We start from the raw sequence: 20,156 nt of genomic DNA on the forward strand, positions 1-20,156 counted from the left end.
GGGAAATCCTCTACAGAAAGAGCAGAGGTTTAGCAGGTTATCCAAGTCTGTAGCTTTAAAACTAAGCATTTTGAATAAGGAGGAAGATTTACAAAAATGTTTTTCTGACAGGGACTGTTCAAAATTTAAAGGAGACATATTGGATAAATGGGAAAAACGCTAATTTTGTAGGCAATTATGAATAATATATGGTGCTGGTTTCCCTTTCTGCTAAAAATTAATCCTCTATGTAAAAATGGCCCCTTTATTGGAGCTCCCTATAGATCGTATCACTTCTCCGTCCAGTGTGAAATGAAGGGTGGGCGTGTCCTAACGGTCCCTGCCAGAAGCACAGTAGGAGGGGGATAGCCAATCACAGCCCTGCACTCACACAAGCAAAGACAGGCTTCAGTTCTCTATCAGGTCAGCCTAGCTGCTGATTGGTTCCTATCCTACAGTGCAGTGTACGGAGGGCCGCCGGCTCATCCAGAGAATTCAGCCAGCAGGAAGTGGAACAGATGGGCGGTACTAGTGGGGTTTTGGTGGAATTTCTCAATAAATCAGCAGGAAACACAACTTTTTAAAGCACAATCCTTCTATATCTAGAGGAGTATAATTCTCTGGTACATTCATAATTTTTATAGGATATGTCTCCTTTAACATTCCCTTGAAATTATTCCTATCCTTATTAACCATTCTTTATTTTTTCTTTGTTTAAAGCAAAGAGCTTTGGCCAATTCTGGATAAGTGGGTGAAAAGGAAAAAAGGACATGTGAAAAATTCTTTTGTTACAGATATCATTGTTGCAACAGTGCTCCGTCTTGTTGGTAAGATTTCCCTGTGGCCTGTGTATAGACACACTTAGTGAATTTGGTTGCAAAAATGCATGATTTGTATTTTCAAAGCAAAATATGCTCAGCATGTCTGCACATACCAACGTAGTGCCATGGGAGCTAATGACAGCAGATATGATTCACAGGTAGAGAAAAGCAGATCCCCTTCTATTAACCTAAGAGAAACTCAACACAAGTAGTTAATAAAAAAAAAAAAAATGTATATCTCCGTATGTCCCTTGCTGTTCCCCTCTCTACTTATGACTACATTTACCATTAAAACTACAGAACATTACAGTACTTTCACAAGGAAACATTTATTTTATGTGTAAATGCATTTAGGGTATTTTCATCTTTTGGTTTTTGGCCTTCGGAAGACCCTCATGCACAGTGCAGACTATGTTTTGATACAACTCACAACTTTTTGGGGACTTTGGATTAAAATGCATGCAGGGTTTTGAACTAAAATTGCCCATGTGATCAGATTTAGTCAGGCAGCCGATTGCATTCTTAAAACTTGCCACTGTTGCACAGTTGGTAAACTAAGGGGCACATTTACTAAGACACGAATCTGAACCGAATTGGAAAAATTCAGATTTGAAAACGAACATTTTGCGACTTTTTCGTATTTTTTGCGATTTTTTTCGGCGTCTTTACGACTTTTCGGAAATTGTCGCGACTTTTTCGTTACCAATACGATTTGCGCGAAAAAACGTGAGTTTTTCGTAGCCATTCTGAAAGTTGCGCAAAATCTGGCGATTTTTTTCATAGCGTTAAAACTTGCGCGAAAAGTTGCGCCTTTTTCGTAGCATTAAAACTTAAAAGGTGCGACGTTTCGCGCAAGTTTTAACGCTACGAAAAAATCGCAACTTTTTGCGCAAGTTTTAACCCTACGAAAAATCGCCAGATTTTGCGCAACTTTCGGAATGGCTACGAAAAACTCGCGTTTTTTCGCACAAATCGTATTAGTAACGAAAAAGTTGCGACAATTTTCCGAAAAAATCGCAAAATACCGATCATTACGAAAAAAACACAATCGGACGCATTCGGCCCGTTCGTGGGTTAGTAAATGTGCCCCTAAGAGTTGTATTGCCCTACAATCTCCGTTCATCTCTTAAGGTCCCCATACACGGGCCGATAGTAGCTGCCGATATCAGTCCTTTGGACTGATTCGGCAGCTAATCGGCCATGTATGGGCACTCCCGACGGGCCTGCCTGACCGATATCTGGCCTGAAATCGTCCAGATCTCGATCAGGCAGGTTAGAAAATCTAGTTGGATCGGGAACCCCATTGGCTCGTTGATCGACTTTTCCTATTCCCGCCCTGGGGCCAAACGATCAGATTACCCTGGATTCTCCAGATTGGGCGATATCGGGAGAAGATCCAATCACTTGGTGGCATCGCCAAACGAGCAGATCTTAAACAGGAAATTTGATATGCAGACACTTCTTAGACCTCGGTAGATCCTAAAGTGACTACAACATTTTTTTTGTAGATACACTCATTGGCCTGATAACCGATAAATGTTTTATAGGCATCTGTGTGGATAGATAATTTTGACAGCAATTGACATTAAGCCAATGGTGTATGGCTAAAATCTGATCTGTCTGTGCCCTGATAGGCTGATCCTTGCCTGTCTGTTCACACACATAGGTGTGGAAGGCAGCGGATTGATTCTTCTCCACTAGCATATATATGATCTATGTGACAATAGTCTTAGGGCTATGGACCATTCTATTGTACAATACCATATATTCATCCTGTGCAAGTTAATTATATTCAGCAATGTTTGTTATACCACCCTGTGATAGTTCAGCTATTGCGATCTTTTTTTTTTTTTTTTTTTATTGAGTTGTAATACATGGCATGTGTGTACAAAGCACCTTTTATGCAGAGCATGTATTTATCCACCCTTACACATTACCATTTTTCTTATAAACTAGTGCCTTCTCTGTTGCAGGGTGCTTGTGTCAGATGGGATTGAAGGAGGGGTTTACCGCTGCTGTAAAGAATATATGTGCAGTTATCATTGCATTTATCCAGCACGCACAACAGGAGGGTAAGAATATTTTGTTGGATGTTTTTTATTGTTTACAGGTAACAGCTCACAATAAAAACCATGTTAAAACAAGTTCAAATAAACTAGTTGTTTTATTAGTGTTAAAAAAAATGGCTTATATTACATTTGATAAATAGTGTTAGTTAAAATCTTCAAACACAAAGGTACTTTTTATACAGGCAAAGAAGATCTATAGAAAACACCAAATGCCGTTAACGCTATAAAGCCTCATGTAAGATTTTGAAATGGAAAGGGAGCAAGATAGCATCTCCCAGTAGATATCAGAATACCCAGGAATCCAAGTCTGGCTTGGCACTCCTCCAGTTACATAGGAGTAGGAGAAACAATAGGTTATCTGAAAGCAGTTCTAATTTGTAGCGCTGGCTCCTTCTGAAAGCATAGATTCGGGCTGCCTACACACCAATATTACAGCTAAAAAAAAACATTTGCTGGTTCAAGCAAGAGTGAATTATTTGCTATGTAAACAGTGTAATTTAGAAATAAGAAGTATCATAAAAATCATAACAGTATCCCTTTAAAGATTTATTTTTATCACTTATTAAAGGTACTTACTTGGCAGTAGGCAGTAGTCTAATGGTATCAGATTCCAGTTTCTACATCAAATTTAACCCACTGTTTGTAGCCCTTAGCGGTTTCCAAATGAACAACTCAAAATCAATAAAACAAATCAAACTTATTTAATTTTGTCCTAGGAGCAAAAGATAGCCTTTTGCTTAAGAGACTTATCTGCCACGTTGTTAGACATACCCCAGTTAAATTTTTTTTATACTGAATTTATGAAATCCTTCTGGGGGTGTATCTGTTACATAATCTTTCTTGCTCTCCTTTCTCACTTGCTAAAGAGAGAATTTTAATGTTTGTTGTTTTAAATACAGGTATGGGATCTATTATCCAGAATGCTCGGAACCTGGGGTCTTCCGGATAAGGGATCTTTCCGTAGTTTGGATCTCCATGCTTTAAGTTTACTAGAAAATCAATTAAACGTTAAATAAACCCAATAGGATTGTTCTGCATCCAATAAAGATTATCGTATATACTCGAGTATAAGCCAATCCGAATATAAGCCGAGGTACCTAATTTTACCTAAGAAAACTGGAAAAACTTATTGACTTAAGTATAAGCCTAGGGTGGGAAATGCAGCCGCTACTGCTAAGTTTCAATAATCAAATTATTTAATAAAAGGACACTCACAAGTGCTTACATGACTACCATATTAATAAACACAAGATATGGGCTGTAAAATCAGGCGCATCCAACATAAGATAACCACATGCAAGGTTGTACAGGTTAATATCTCACAGTAGTATAGTATATTATAGTTTGGATCAAGTACAAGCTACTGTTTTAATTTTACAGAGAAAAGGGAAATTTCTAAAAATTGGAACCATTTGTTTAAAATAGAGTCTATGGGAGATGACCTTTCCATAATTCGGAACTTTCTGGATAACGGGTTTCGGGATAACGGATCCTTTACCTGTATTTTATATATTGATTTCTGGTTTGGTAAATTATGCTCATACATTTTAATTTTTTTACTGATGCATTGGTTGTGTTCTTTTTACAGACATGCCTTGGGGTGTTCAGCTGGCTTCTGTATACATGCTCTGTGATGTGTCTCCGTGTGACCCACAAACTATACACAAGACATTGGAGGACTGGAGAAAGGCTGCAACTAACAGTATTCCTCCTGCTCTCACAAGTGCCCTGGCTGAGGTTGCTTCTCTGACTGCTATTGAGAATTAATCAAAGTCTGCACTTAACATCATATCATTATCCCTGAATAAATTAAATATATGTATATATTACAGCTCTGTTTCAAACTGAAACAGCTACAGTGAATTTTACAAAGGAGCCCTCCAGCTTTACCAGCAGCCTCTTTGCTGTCTGACTGGCAGTATGTAGTAGGCTTTGCTGCATTTTCACTGTCAATCGTGCTGTGCTTGGACTGCTCAGTAAATGAATTGACGAATCACCCAGAACTCAGCAACTTTGATATGGTCAGCCTCGGCTTCACACTTTCAGCGAGTCCTGCATTCAGAAAGACAAAAGCCAGGAAATGCAGCTGCACAGGTTACTTTGTGATCACAGCTGCCATTGTTTAGTGGGACTTGGAAATGGCAATATATGCAGCATCGGATTACTCAAATGACCATCTTGATTATTTTAAACATTCAGGGGTGGTTGTATCTTTCAAATCAAAAAGTGCCTTTTTTTGTAATTATTTGCACATTGTGATATAAGGGAAATAAGCCATTATCTGTTGGAACCTTTTTTTTAGTTTGTAATTTTATAGCACAGCAAAGCACAAAACTTTGAGTAACAATAATATGTTAATTCTATTCTTAGGCATGTAAATGTTTCACAGAAACTCACATTCATTGTGCTGTTGATATTAGTTTTCAGTTTCTAATTAAGGCCAATAAGGAACCTATGTCATCCTGAATAGACCTGTTGATCAGTTTAGCAGCATAGGTATAGGATCTTTAATCTATTTTTTCAGAAAACTTTATACTACAGCAATATCATTTCCGTAGTTTCCTATTTAAAATTCAGTTCTCAATTTTTGATTATTTCTTTCTCTCAATACAGTACTTTGTACTTTAAGGAACAGTAACATCAAAAAATGAAAGTGGCCTAAGAACTAGAGCTTATGGCATGCATATCTATTTGTGGATGTGGAGTTTTTTTCCTCCTTATTTAGACTTAAAATTCTACAAATCCTCTGCTGTTCTGCCCCTTAATGTCAGTGGTAATTCAGGAGTTGTATGAAAACACAGATTGCAAGCTATTTTAATGCAATGCTTGCTTGAAAACCTACATCAAAACAAATTGCCCTTGCCAGTGCTTTCAGAACTACTGAGTAACAGAGAGAGTGTGTGTGTGTGTGCGCGGTGTGTGCGCGTGCATGGGGAGGGGGGAGTTGAGCATGAAAATACACGCCCAGGAAGTCACTTTGTGTACCATCAGTCTTAGGGCAAAGCTTTTTCTCAGAAGGCAAAGGTGACTGGGATGTTAAATTATTACGTAATGGTATGATTTGGTTAACATGTATATGTTGAATAGCACTTCTTCTAGCCTATTATCTCTTGTTGTGTATACCTTTTTATGCGAATTAACCTAAATTTATACACTTATTTATGTTTTGCATATTGCTTTACCAGCATTATTAAAGGGGATATAAAGTCACAAGTAAAATCTCATTTTGAGGTCTACTGCTGAAAAAGAATCTTCAGAATATTCTAATTTGAAAATCTTTTGCACTTTGTTCCTCCTTTTCCCTTGCCAGGACTTCAGGCTGCGCAAATATTAAATGATCGATGATTGTAGAACTTCAAAATAATCACCTGTCCATCCAAGTTCTGAAGGGCAGGAAAGTAGCTTAGGGGTTAATTCATGTGTTTGTTTCTCACTAAGGCTAACCCTTCAGAACTCTGATACGTGATCATTTTGAAGTAGAGCAGCCACCGGCTGTCTTAAGATTTGTGCAGGTGGAGGAAAGGGGAAACTGAAATGCAGAAGATCGTGATTTTATAAAAGCTAAAGATTTTGCAAGTAAAGTATATTTAATAAATGTTTGTTTTTTTTTCCAGCGGTGGACCTACATAGTAACATAGTAAGTTGGGTTGAAAAAAGACATACGACCTGATATTTTACCTGGGATTTTTTGACAGGCGTCTGTATAAAGTAACCATTTAATTAGGTCACCTATACAACTGCATTTGAAGTTTTCTCTATCTGTCTGTAGGAATTCCATACACATGGAATCTGCACCAGTACTTCTTGTAGTAGAGCACAAACAGTTGTTGCCAGACATGTATCTGACAAACCGGACTCTGGGATTCTTGATTGTTTATTCTGCCTAAGGGCTTTCACTCGGCAAAGTGCAGTAAAACATTCTTGTGCACTAATGATAAGGGTAGAGCAGGTGTGCCAGCTTTTAGTTCAGGTGACTGGTTAGTGATCTGCCGTATTACAGTTTCTGCCACAGGTACTTGTAATCAAAATATCATTTGTGTCAGAAACTTTAATATAATGTATACTGACCTATTTGAACTAAAAAGATGACCTGTGATTTTCATGCTGTTTTCAGCTGTATAACTGGCTCTTTCTTCAGTACCAGTGAAATTTAGGCTACTCCATTACAGGTGGTTAACTGTACCAAGTGACATTGGGTCCTGGGGGGGGGGTGGTGTATGCTCTAGAGTTAGTTCAGACTGGTCAAGAATCACTTTAATTTGGCCCTGGTAATCATAAATCAAAACTTTCTTTAATAAAAAAAAATGGTTTGTTTATATGATTTGCTACCAGTAGTTAATATGGGATGAAATGACTTTTGTCACCATAAATGACACTTCTGACACATATGTAATTGTTGGGCATTATATGTGTATGTGAAGTGGCAACAACTCTTCGAATAATAATCGGAGAATAATGTGGTTTTCTAAGATGCCTGGTCTTTGCCTCCTTAAAGCAACACCATTTCTGTTTTTTTTTTTTCTTCAAGAAACCCAATGCAATAGCATTGTTCTATGGGATGTATGGATTTGATATATGATTCTATGAATTCAGTATGGATTCTGTCTTAAAAGCTGATGTTGCAGTGATGAAATGATTCTTACACGAAACATTCAGCATCATTCTAAATATGATGAAGTGTTGTATATGCTTAGGAGTGTAGTAACAGCAAGGACCCTAAAGAAAAGCTTTTTGCCCCTAGCATATACCACTAGTGTTCCCTCTAATTTGTTTTTGCTGTGTGTGCAAAAATGATCTTTAGTGTGCACTTTTTAAACCTTTGTGCACAGAGAAGCTAGGTCAGAATTAGTACTAAATTGTGATTTTACACAATGTTCTGTGTGCATGCCACAATTGGTTGTGTGTATTGGACTCAATGACTGCAGCTAAAAAGATAAATGAGAAATTTTAAAGCAAGAGCATTAAATAGTCTTCAAATAGCTGGATGTAGTGTATTTTAATATTTTAAACTGCTTTCTTGCTTTTGTTGTGGCAGCTTTACCTTGTAATATGGCACTTTTGTTCTCTATTGACTTTATATCACTGTTATAATGTTTGCTATTTGTATAGTGAAAAGGAAAAAAGTTCATAGAGCTAACAGATCCCTGTGAATAATTGTATATTTATAGATAGCCCTATAATGTGTTTCACATTTGATGTTATTCCACTTTGGAAATTTTACTTTCTGTACATAGATTGTATAAACTTGATTTTTTTTTATTTTAATATGCATCCGAGATGCTTTCTAATAAAACAGGAAAGAGCTTACCTATCTGTGTCTTAAGTTCAGTTTTTATGAAATTGTGTTTCTGTTACATTAAGATGGGGCCACATAAAGTAAATAACTTACCTCCAGTGCTCTGTGTCATTAACTCACTTAGGTGGGGGTTCAAAGCAGTAACTAGCTAGTTGTTTGGGAAATACAGCTTACAACTTTCTACCCATAAGCTGACCTCATATGACTGCAGCCATAGGGGGCCACTTAAGAGCAGTTTAGTAGACTTTTAAAGCGATACTGTCATGATTTTTTGGTATAAGTCTTATTTCTAAATGAGACTGTTTACATAGCAAATAATTCACTCTACCATTTTAAGTTGTATTCTCAAACCAACAAATGTATTTTTTTGTTGTTGTATATTGGTGTGTAGGCGCCATCTCAGTGCATTGTGCCTGAGTGTGAGCTTTCAGAAAGAGCCAGCACTACACATTAGAACTGCTTTCAGATACCGTATTGTTTCTCCTACTCCCATGTAACTTGGAGTTCCAAGCCGGACTTGGATTTCTTACTATTGATTTCTATTCTGATATCTACTGGGAGCTGCTATCTTGCTACCGTCCCATTGTTCTGCTGATTGGCTGCTGGGGGGGGGGGGGTGATATCACTCCAACTTGCAGCTCAGCAGTAAAGAGTGACTGGAGTTTATCAGAGAACAGGTCACATGGCTGTGGCACCCTGGGAAATGAAGAATGTGGCTAGCCTCATGCGAAATTTCAAAATTTAAATATAAAAAATTTGGTTTATGTTTTTGAAAATTGGATTTCAATGCAGCATTCTGCTGGAGAAGCTCTGTTAAATGATGCATTTTGAAAACATGTGTTCCCATGACGGTATTCCTTTAAGGAGTACATCTCTCATTTTGGCATAGTCTTTAGAAATGCAGCAAAGCCCCCATTTATATTTTTCAAGGGACCAAAAAGGCATAAAATCTAGGAAAATGTAAAATAAGGGAAATGCATTATAAGTTGGTGGGACCACAAAAAAATGGTGTAAAATTAGGAAAAACTTATAGGATATGTAAAACTGAGGGTTCACTGCTGTACAATTTATTATGTTGAGTTGAAAAACACATAGCTTATTCTTCTGCTTTTTCTTCTTAGCGCCCCCCCCATTTTCTAAACACTACTCCTCCTACAGTTTTAGGGGTACAACACCTAAACTCTCCACACTTCTTCGCCCTATAGTGGAGCAGGTTGCTTGTGCTTTTCTAAGCGATCCCGCCCCCCTTGTTTTTGTGGCGCTGCTCTGAACACCCCAATTTTCCCACTGACAAGGAAGATTTTCAAACTGCTGCCACTCTTAAAGCTTTCAAGCTACACCCCCCAAACTTGAATAACATCATCACAGGGTCACCCCGAATAAAACAGCAACATTTGTTGGATGACCCAAAGTGGGAGGGGCCAACAACAGCCAATCAAATTTTACCCGTTGACTTTAATGGGGAAATTGAAACTGCTGCCAACCTTACAGCTTTGAGGCTACACTCACCAAACTTGAATCGCATAGTCATGGAGGCAGGCTGAATGAAATTATGATGATTGTTGGATTCCCAAAAGGGCGTAGCTGTGAACAGCCAATGAGATTTTACCTAATGACTTGGCATAAATTCAACCTGCTGCCATTCTCACAGGGCAGAGGTCCCCAAACTTTGCAGATTTAGTCACCAGGTAACTGCGGTTCAAGGTTAGAAAAAGTAAGAGGAGCCACCAACAGCCAATCAGATTTCACCTGTTAAATCTTATCTGACGACAGGGTTCCCAAACTTTGCACAGTCAATCACTGGGAGACTACGTTCCAAGTTTAGAAAAGTGGGTAGGGCCTTTGTCAAGAATCCCCTTGACAAAGGACTGTGTTCCGAAACGTTGGGGTTTTCTCAATCCACACGTGTCTGCTTTTTCTGTATATTACATTTTGTCCAACTGGTGGTATGTATATTATGCATTGTAATTGTATTTATTGTTCTGTGAATATTTTCCATATAAAGAGCATTATATATTAAACATACCATTTGCTGCATTTTTGTGGTTAGTAGGTGTGCATTGAGTAATTGATTGATTTGTATTAATATTCTGTTTGCCCCTATGTGGGCTTGGGGATTCTCATTTGCACCTTTTTTTCTTCTTTTTGCTGTCTTTGTTTTAAAGCCAGCTATTTTTGCTTTAGCAATTGTGGTGTGCCCTCCAAAACGATTTGTTTAAAGTAGGTGGAGCCACCAACAGCCAATCACATTTCACCTATTTACTTTCAATGATGAGGTGTAAAATGCTGTCAGTCGCACAATTTTTATGCCTGAGTCCCCAAACTTTGCAAAGTTGGTCACTGGGGGACTGCAGTTCCAAAATAGGAAAAGTGGGTTGGGCCACTAACAGCCAATCATGTTTCATCCATTGAATTTTATTGGTTTAAATTTAAAATGCTGTCATTCTCACACTATTTATGCCAGGGTGCCACTGTTTGTCACTGGGTGACTTCGACTCAAGGTTAGAAAAAGTGGGCGGAACCACCAATCACAATTTACCTATTGACTGTTATTGGTTTAAATTTAAACTGCTGCCGTTCTTTCACTATTAATCCTAGGGTCCCTAAAACTTTTTAGTCACTGGTTAACTGCAGTTCCAGGTTAGAAAAAGTGGGCAGATCCACCAACCACAAATCAGATGTCACTCGTTGGCTTTCAGTGAGGAAATTTAAATTGCTGCCTTTCAGACACTATTAAAACCAGGGTCCCCAAACTTTGCACAGTGGTCTTTACTATATAACTGTGGCCTAGGTTAGAAAAAGTGGGCGGAGCCAACAGCTTTCATTCAGTGGCTTCATGTTTTTCAAACCAACCTGAACTTTGTTCTTAAACATCCCTTTCTAGCTTAACCTTTTCTCATTCTTTCTCACTTTGTTCTTTGCTGCTTACTTACAAAAGCTTTTAGTATTATTTGGATTTTGGCAAATTTTCTGGTTAAAGAATTAACATAAAAACTGAGACCTTTATTTATTCTAAATATCAAATAAAACATTTGTCTATTATCTCTAAATAACCAGTTGAAGCTGTATTCTTTACATTTTACACTGGTTATTAAAAATGTTGTGGTTTTTTTTGGTAATAAATGGAAGAATGCCCAGCAAATAATCACTCTAATTCTTTATTTACTAGTAGGTCCTTTCAGCAGACTCAAGGGCATGCATTCCATTTAGATGAAAGAAGGCTATATCTAAATATTTAGAAACATTTTTACAGAGTGCTGTGAAGAATGTTTTCCCGGTCCGAGGCAAATTGAAGAGGCTTCAGAAGGGTTTGGGGGTTTTGTTTTTTTGCCTTCCTCTGGATCTACTTAGGCAGGTTTCGTATTGAAATAAAAGATTAAAATTGATGGACCTGTGTCCACTATTTTACTATATAAGTCCTCAGGTGTATTGAATCACCAGTATCTACCAGACTAGGCTAATTTATCTACCACCTTAAATATGAACTAAAGCTAAACAAAGAAATAAGAAAAAAATGCTGTACATTATATTTTAGGCTTCTGTATCAGCCCAAAGCAACCAAGCAAGTCCCAAAGCAAGTTCTTTAGCAGGGAAGATCTGGATCTATGAAGATGTCCTCAGGAGTTTCCCATCTTCTTCTCTATTGATTCAAAACACCATCCTCTTAGAGATCCACTCACGACATACTGCATATTAATGATGTGTGGGCCAGCCCAAGACTGATGGATTGGGTGCAGATCAGAAGCAGGCGGGTTAAGAATGGATGCAGACTTTTAATTGACCCACACATGACTACTGTATAAAAGTCGCAATACCACACTAAGGGGCACATTAACTAAGATCTGATCGTTTTCTGGGCTAAAATCACTGTGCACAACTTTAAATGCCTGAATCCTGAAACTTTAAGCTGGTACATTAAGGGGCTGATTTACTAAAAATTTCTAATCTTTTTATTTTAAAATTCGAATAAACTTCTTTCAACAAATGTCTAAACTGAAAAAGTCCATGTGAGAAAAAAAAGTTGCAAAAATTCAGAAGTTTTTGCATGAAACTGGTGTCGCACAAAAAAAAAAAAAAAAAAAACAGCGTCTGAAACCTCTAAAGTTTCAAAGCAAAAGAAGGCTACTCCCAGGAAGGGAAAGAACATCTGCCACTGACTGCTATATGGTCTTGGCAGGTTTTAGGTGGTGAATTGTCAGATTTGGATTTGTATCCATTGTGGTGCATAGTACATCTTAAAAATGTTGCAACTTTTTTTTCTGTGGCTTTTAACGCTAAAAATCCGAATCAGACAGAAAAATACTGCAGTTAGTAAATGGCCACCTTAGTTTGATATATAAAATATGTAATTTCTACCCATATATGGTTTGGGGGTTTAGCGCTCCTTTAAGATATTTCATTGACTGGCTTTATGGTCATAACAGATTTACTAATCCAGGTATAGATTTAGTTCATAAGATGCACAGTAATATATTTTCTATTTTACATAAGATGGTGCAAAATTCTAAGTGATTTAAAAAAAAAAAAAAAAAAAATCCTTTATTTAAAGGAGAACTAAACCCTAAAAATTAATATGGATAGAAATGCCATATTTTATATAATAAACTGACTGCACTGACAAAGTTTTAGCATCTCTATAGCAGTAATAATATAGGTCTTTATAGTTGGCACAGGAGCTACTAATCTTGGATTCTGCTAGAACTGTCCAGGTCAGTGCACATGCTTATTGTGCTCTAAACAGGTGTTGAGAAGCCAAGCTTAGGAGTCGTATGGAGTGAATCTGAAGAAAAGAAGATCAGGAGCTACTGGGCATCTTTGGAGGCACAGACATTGGGCTGGTTCAGAAGCCAAACATAATGTATAACATTTTGCCGTTTAGTTAGGCTTTAGTTCTTCTTTAAATATACATTATTTACATGGAATTGCCAAACAATTTGGTTAGTTTGACCCAACTGTATTAGGTATTGAATGTACAGTAGTATATATGTTAAAATTCACAGTCTTCACGTCTTTATTCCTGTGAAAGTAGTTACTAATAAAAGACATTGTTTATCATATAGAAGAAAACTTAATAGCGATGTGCTGGTCAAGTTTTACTAGACCCGCACCTGACCCTAACCCGCCCGCTCCCAGCCCAAACCCTATCCAGCTAGTCCCCTCTATTTATAGACCAGCGCCTTACTCTCCCACCTATGATGTCAGAGAGCCGGAACCGGGAAGTCGGCAGTGTAAGATTGCAGAGATATTGGGCCGGCCCGCACATCACTATTACTTAACTACTCCAAGTTTTAAGCGGCAGGAAAGCCGCATAGCAAGGTCATTTCATATGTTTATTTCTGCTGTCAAAATTCAGAGTAGCGCTAATTTTGAAATAGTGCAGCCAGCAGCTGTTTTATACAAATAACAGTTTATTGATTTTAAGCAGAAAATAGAGTAACGTTTTCCTACAGCAGACGCAGATATAAACCACCAATTTTGCCAGGGTAGAGGGGTGTGCGGAAGGGTAGTATTAGTAAAGGAAGAGACAAAGGGTAACACAAAGGCCCTTAGACGTAGTTCCATTACACAACAGATCTATGAATATAGATTATACTTAACACATTTGCAGGAGGCAAAGTCATGATTTTCGTGGGACAGTCCCTCTTTAAACAGCTCAGCCTGCAGTTCTGAATTTTTTATTATTATTATTTATATTGCGCCATCAATTCACGCAACGCTTTACAGAATAAAGGGGTACAAAAGACAGAACAGTTAACATGTACATATAGACGATTCACAATTATGGTTTACAGTTGCATTTGGATGAGGATCGGAGACACTAAGGGGAGGGCCTTAGAGCTTACATTCTATAATGGAGGGCGACTGAGACATAAGGTCAGGGTAACAAGCATGGCGTTAGAGTTCATGTTGGTGTGTAAAGGGACAGTAAGTGCGGAGTAAGAGGTGAAAACCAGTGGTAAGTGAGTGTATGAGGGAAGATTAGGGGTGCTCAGTGGGTAATTGCATTTCTAAGGGTTTAGGTTATACACTTGAATGTAAAGGTGAGTTTTAAGAGACCGTTTAAAGGCTTGGAGACTCGGGCAGTGTCTAATGGGACAGGGAAGAACGTTCTAGAGGATTGGTGCAGCGCGTGAGAAGTCCTGGATGCAAGAGTGAGAGCAGGTGATGAGGAGAGAAGGAGGTCATGTGTAGAGCGAAGGTTACGTCTGGCGGTGTACTTGGGGATTAGGGTGGTTAAAAAGAGTGGTGCAGCACCAGTGAGTGCTTTGTAGGTGAGTAGAAGAATCTTGAACTGAATCCTGTACATGACAGGTAGTCAGTGCAAGGATTGGCGGCACTTGAGGAGAGGTGTATAAGTCTGGCAGCACTGTTCATGATGGATTGGAGTTGGGTCAGTTTAGACAGGGGGAAGCCCACAGAGCAGTGAGTTGCAGTAGTCTAAGCAAGATATGACAAGGGCATGGATGAGAATTTCTCATGAGTGAGGAAAGGTTGAGTGCGTGCAATGTTTTTGAGGTGAACCCGACAGGATTTAGGTAGTGTTTGAATGTGGGGAATGAAAGAGAGAGCAGAGTCACATGTGACTCCTAGAGAGCGCGCTTGTGGAATTGGGGTTATATTAATATTTTCCATGCAGACAGTGATGTCAGGCAGGGAAAAAGAGTTGGAAGGTGGGAAGATGACCAGCTCAGTTTTGTCCATGTTGATTTTTAGGTAACAAGAGGACATGAATGCAGAAATTACGGTTAGACAGTTGGAGACACGAGCTAGGAGCGAGGGCAGGTCTGGTGAGGAGAAGTAGATTTGAGTATCGTCTGCATATAAATGATAGTGAAATCCAAAAGAGCTGATTAATTGACCCAGACCAGTGGTGTAGATTGAAAATAGAAGGGGTCCAAGAACAGAGCCTTTAGGTACCCTAACTGAGAGAGGCTGAGGAGAGGAGGTGGAGGCTGAATGGGAGACACTGAAGGATCTGTTGGAAAGATAGGAGGAGATCCAAGATAGAGAGCCTTATTTTGAATCCCCAGTGAGGATAGAATATGGAGGAAGAGAGAATGATAGACAGTATCAAAAGTCATTCACTACTTTAGTGAGGGCAGTTTCTATAGAGTGGTGGGGGTGGAAGCCAGACTGAAATGAGTCAAGTAGGGAGTTAGATGTTAGAATTTGTAAGAGTTTGTTATGTACATCTTGTTCAAGCAGTTTTGAGGAAAAAGGGAGTAGAGAGATTGGCTGATAGTTAGAGGAGAGTGTAGGATCCAGAGAAGGCTTTATATGTAAGGGCTTGATGATTGTGTGTTTGAATGAGTGTGGGAATATGTCAGTAGAGAGCGAGAGATTAAAGAGAGAGGTGAGAGTTGGAGCGAATATACAGTAGGTGAAAGAGGAGGAATGAGATGAGAAGGAATAGGATCAAGAGAGCAGGTGGTAAGGTGAGCTTTAAGCTGGCCATACACGCACCGATACTATCGTATGAAACCTTGTTTTGTACGATATTCGGTGCGTGTCGGCGAGTCGACCCATATCGCATGTCGGCGAGTCGACCCATATCGCATGTCGGCGAGTCGACCCATATCGCAGGAAGCTGCTGAAATCGGACGACTCGCCAATCGGCCAGGTTAGAAAATTTTGATCGGGCGCCATAGAAGGCGCCTGACCAAAATCTGCTGTTTCTACCTCCTTATCTGCTGTTTCAGCCCTGACGGTGTGTGGCGGATCTGACGTTGTTTCGTGCGACCATCGGTCATCGTCAAACATCGTCAGATCGCCACGTGTATGGCCAGCTTTAGACAGGAGAAGAGAGACAGTCTCCTCTGTAAGCGCAGGAAATGATGCAAGAAATGTAGCAGCTGAGGGAATGTTTGATAGTGTAATGTCCTTAAATTTATTTCCGTGCAGATTTTTTTAATTTTATCTATGAAATAGCTAACAAAGTCCTCAGAAGTGATAGAGGAGGTGGCAGTAAGTTGGGTGGGTGGGTGGATGTAGAAGGGAATTGAAGGTGTTGAACAGTTGTTTGGGATTGTGAGATTGTGTGAATATGAGAGTGGCGAAGTTGGACTAAGCATCCCTGTAGTTGTGCAGGGGATTGTGCATTTTTGTGGTGGTCAAAATTAGTCCTGGAGTTGTGTTTTCTCAAGCGGCGTTCAAGCCTGCAGGACTGCCTTTGGAGTTGTTTTGTGTGTATAGTGTGCCAGGGTTGTCTGTTGGTGCGACGTGGGTAGTGTGTGCAAAGGGCAGCCTCTGATGACATGTTAGTTATTGCTCCCCTGAGAATTTGGGTGGGAGATGAGCTTGATTTCCATATTCTAACAACTAATGTTTAACAGCAAAGAACATACTGTATACAATAAAGTTTTCCCTTTCTTTGTAGATCAGGGAAATATAGGGAGGGCCACTTCAGAAGAAAACACAGTAATGTGGTTAAGTTAATTAATAAGTGCATTTCAAAATTTCCCATTATGGAGGTCCATGGACTCCAATGCCATGCAAATATCCCTACAGCTTTTCATCTCCGGTTTCAAAAGGAGTAGGATTTTTTAACCATTTTAGTTCTTTATCTCAGTTTTGCTTTGGTCCCTTGCTTTCAGTATTGCTACTGGTAGGCACAAATCACCCTTTTATTTCAAACATAGCCATAACAGTGCAGTACTGCTCCAATGTCTATTTCTTAGGTGCTGAGCTCTTAGCAGACAAGTGTAATTATCAAAATAACAAATTAAATAGGAAACATGGTTGGCTGTAAAAGGTATTAAATTAAGAATGAATTTTTTTTTTACCAATAAATGCGTGCAATATATATATATATGGCTATGTCCATTCTACAATTTTTGGGTGTTTCCTTTGAGCAAATAGAAAAGTCAAAGTCGTTGCACAAATAGAATAGTAAAATATGAAATATTTATTGCATGTTGACCAAACAAATTGAGAATATCATACAAATCTACGTAACCATTATTGATTTGTCCTTATTTGTCCTTCATAAATTGTGAGGCTTTAGATTTTAACTGTTAGAAACCCATAAATAAATACAGAAAAATAAATCATCTTTTAGTTTGTTAGCATATTATTACAAATTAACAGAAAAAACAGTACTATGATTTCCTTTTTGGTTATATAAAACTCAATCATTAAGGCCACTTACACATTTGTGCAAAATATTCAAGCTTAAACAACATTCTGAAATGTATATTTACATGCCATTATAATATTAAGGCACCTGTTTGTAAAACAAATAGGTAGTTTCGAGTGCAAATAAATGTTATACAGGCAAGATCCGTCCGATAAAGAAAATAAGTGGTCTTGTTTTAGTACAAAAGACAAAATAAATGGCCTATAGATATTTTTTTTATAGCTAACAAACATGATTCCCCAGATTTTCCCATAATGCTACATCCTGCTTATTGCAAGTTTTAACAATCTCTGCATGCAGAGCTTTATTGCTGATATATCATTGTTAATCACCAGACAAATATGTGGCCTTATACGATCCCCTGAACCCAGCTTGTATGTGAAAGTGTTTACTTTAGTTAGCCTTAGCTATTATGAGAAAGCTATCAATGAAAGCCACCCACATAAACATATCTCTGTGTTCACTCATAGAGAAAAAAAAATTATGTAAAAAGTTGGACAAATCTGAGATTCTTGAAAAGCAAGCAAGAAGTTGTGCCTAAACAGGGTTATGTATATACTGTTACCAGTGTGACACATTTAAGCACAGATCTGAAATACACCACAGGACCTTTAAGCCTACAGCCAAATTAGCTTTTGCCATAGGTGGAAATGCAGATGGGCTGTTTTCCCCAGCTAATAGAAAAGAGCCTTACACATTTACAGTTGTCAAACAGTTACCCCCTAAGAGGGGGGGGGGGTAAGCACTCAGCTTATTTGAGTAGAACCTTTGGCCTAGAATTTGAGCCCTTAACTGTTAACCTGACAGTACTAGTAAGTAGAAATCTAGGCATAGGAATGAAAAATCCAAATCAGTAGTTTTAAATATGTTGTGCATAATCTTAAGTAGCAGGAGCAGATTTACTAAAATTTAAACTGAGGAATCGTAAAGCATTTCTTGCAATACACAGTTTAGCACAGTGATCGTCAGTTGTTTGAACAAGTTAACACAATTATCAAAGCCGTGTAGTATGTCAATTTGGCAAAACGTTATTATTTTTGTTGGGCAGAATTATTATTTTCAGTGGAGTGTTACATGTCAGAAGCAGAACTTAGCTCTAAAACCCCTCAGAATCCTTAATCTCTGATGCAAACTGAAAATAATAATAATAAAGAATTCAGACATTTTTGTCCACCAATACACAATGAGAAAGGATCTTTAGAGGGGCAGATTTCAATGAGCAGATTAATCAAAGTGTTAAAATAGAGACCGGAATAGAAAAACATACATGTTTTCTATTCATTCCTGTGGCATACATGTTAGAAATTACCATCTTATAAATTTGCTTCAAAAAATCCCATCGAAATTAATAGAAAGTGGGTGAGTTTTACTGTTAGCGCGCTCTAGTTCTTGATAAATCTGCCCCCCCCCCCCCATTTGAAATAAAATTAAAGGCTGCAAATACATGGTTTCGTTAAATGACTTTAATGGCACCAGTAAATAATGCAGTATATCCTACCCCCAAGGGCTTAAAAAAAATGTGTCTGGTATAGAGGTAACAAGGGTAATGTAATAAAAGGTACAGGTATGGGATCCGTTATCCGGAAACCAGCATTCAGAAAAGCTCGGAATCACGGGAAGGCCATCTTCCATAGACTGCATTTTAATCAAATAACTCAAATTTATCAAATTATTTCCTTTTTCTCTGTAAAAATAAAACAGTACCTTGTACTTGATCCCAACTATAATTATATTCTAAGATATCATTAATCATTAATGAAGGCAAAACAATCCTATTAGGTTTAATGTTTAAATGATTTTAAGAAGACTTAAAGTATGGTGATCCAAATTACAGGTATGTTTGTACAGGTATGGGACCTGCTATCCAGAATGCCTGGGCATTCTGGATAGCAGGTCCCATACCTGTACAAACAACCATGCAGGTGTTTGCTTCCAAACTTTGCACTAATTCTTGCTTTACCCTGCCCCCAGCCAAGTGTCTTAAATGGATTCACATGATAGAAATATGTATTACACTTAAAACATGGTTGTGAATACTGCTTTAAAATGTTGCCATTAAAGTATTTAAACAAGGCAGGGTACTTCTATTAAATCTAATCATTTAATATTTTCCAGAAAATAATAACTTCAGTACGATTTCTCAAAACATAAGTTAGTTATTACAGTAGTTGTAGTAAGATGTTCACTGTTGCATTAAAACTGTTTATTGGTACTTGATATAGCAATTCCTGCTGCTCCCTATTCACAGTTATAGTTTTGAGGTATACCAAAAAGATAATGTAGCATAAAATATTTTGAAAGCCAAACATTAAGAAAGTTGTCATATTTACTCTTTTGTTTTAGTAGACAATGCCATATTAAAATTAGGGTAGAGCTACAACCCTTATCTTTGTCGTACGTACGTACGTACGTACGTACGTACAAACACACAGTTACATAAGGGAACATTTATCAACGTTTGAAAACAAATAATGTTTCAAAAACTCGGATGTCTGGTATTAACCCCGTAAATTTGAATGTAAAAATTTGCCATATAAAAGCTTTTGAGTTTTTCCAAGTTTGTAAACTTGAAAATTCAAGGTATGCAAGTTTTTTTTATTCAGATGAGTATTCCTTAATAAATAAGAAAACATTCAATATGCGAGTTTATTCGATTTAGAAAAACAAACTCGAATTCATAAACTTGAAAATTGATAAATAAGCCCAATAGTGTTATTCTCCACAGTATATTACCAAGTCACCCACAGGGATTCAGCAATTCCACTTAATCCTCAATTAGCAAATCACATGGTTGTGCATTGTGGGAATTCTGGTTTATGAGTTGCAGCTTACATTAAAGGGTCCCAACAATTACA

At 38.0% G+C, this 20,156-nt stretch overlaps 1 protein-coding gene across 2 annotated transcripts in view; it reads left to right on the top strand.

Annotated features, from left to right (window-relative positions):
* ice1 (interactor of little elongation complex ELL subunit 1) overlaps window positions 1-8,176 on the top strand; it is a 40,205-nt gene extending 32,029 nt beyond the window's left edge. For both annotated transcript variants that reach the window (XM_002935134.5, XM_012965511.3), the window contains 3 exons: window positions 700-806; window positions 2,774-2,872; window positions 4,458-8,176. In XM_002935134.5, coding sequence (XP_002935180.3) covers window positions 700-806; window positions 2,774-2,872; window positions 4,458-4,636 — 385 coding nt within the window. In that variant the 3' untranslated portion in view covers window positions 4,637-8,176. The remainder of the gene's footprint in view (window positions 1-699; window positions 807-2,773; window positions 2,873-4,457) is intronic.
* The last annotated feature ends 11,980 nt before the right edge of the window (window positions 8,177-20,156 follow it).

The sequence above is a fragment of the Xenopus tropicalis genome, chromosome 6 (genome assembly GCF_000004195.4).
Source record: "Xenopus tropicalis strain Nigerian chromosome 6, UCB_Xtro_10.0, whole genome shotgun sequence".
Lineage (NCBI taxonomy): Eukaryota > Metazoa > Chordata > Amphibia > Anura > Pipidae > Xenopus > Xenopus tropicalis.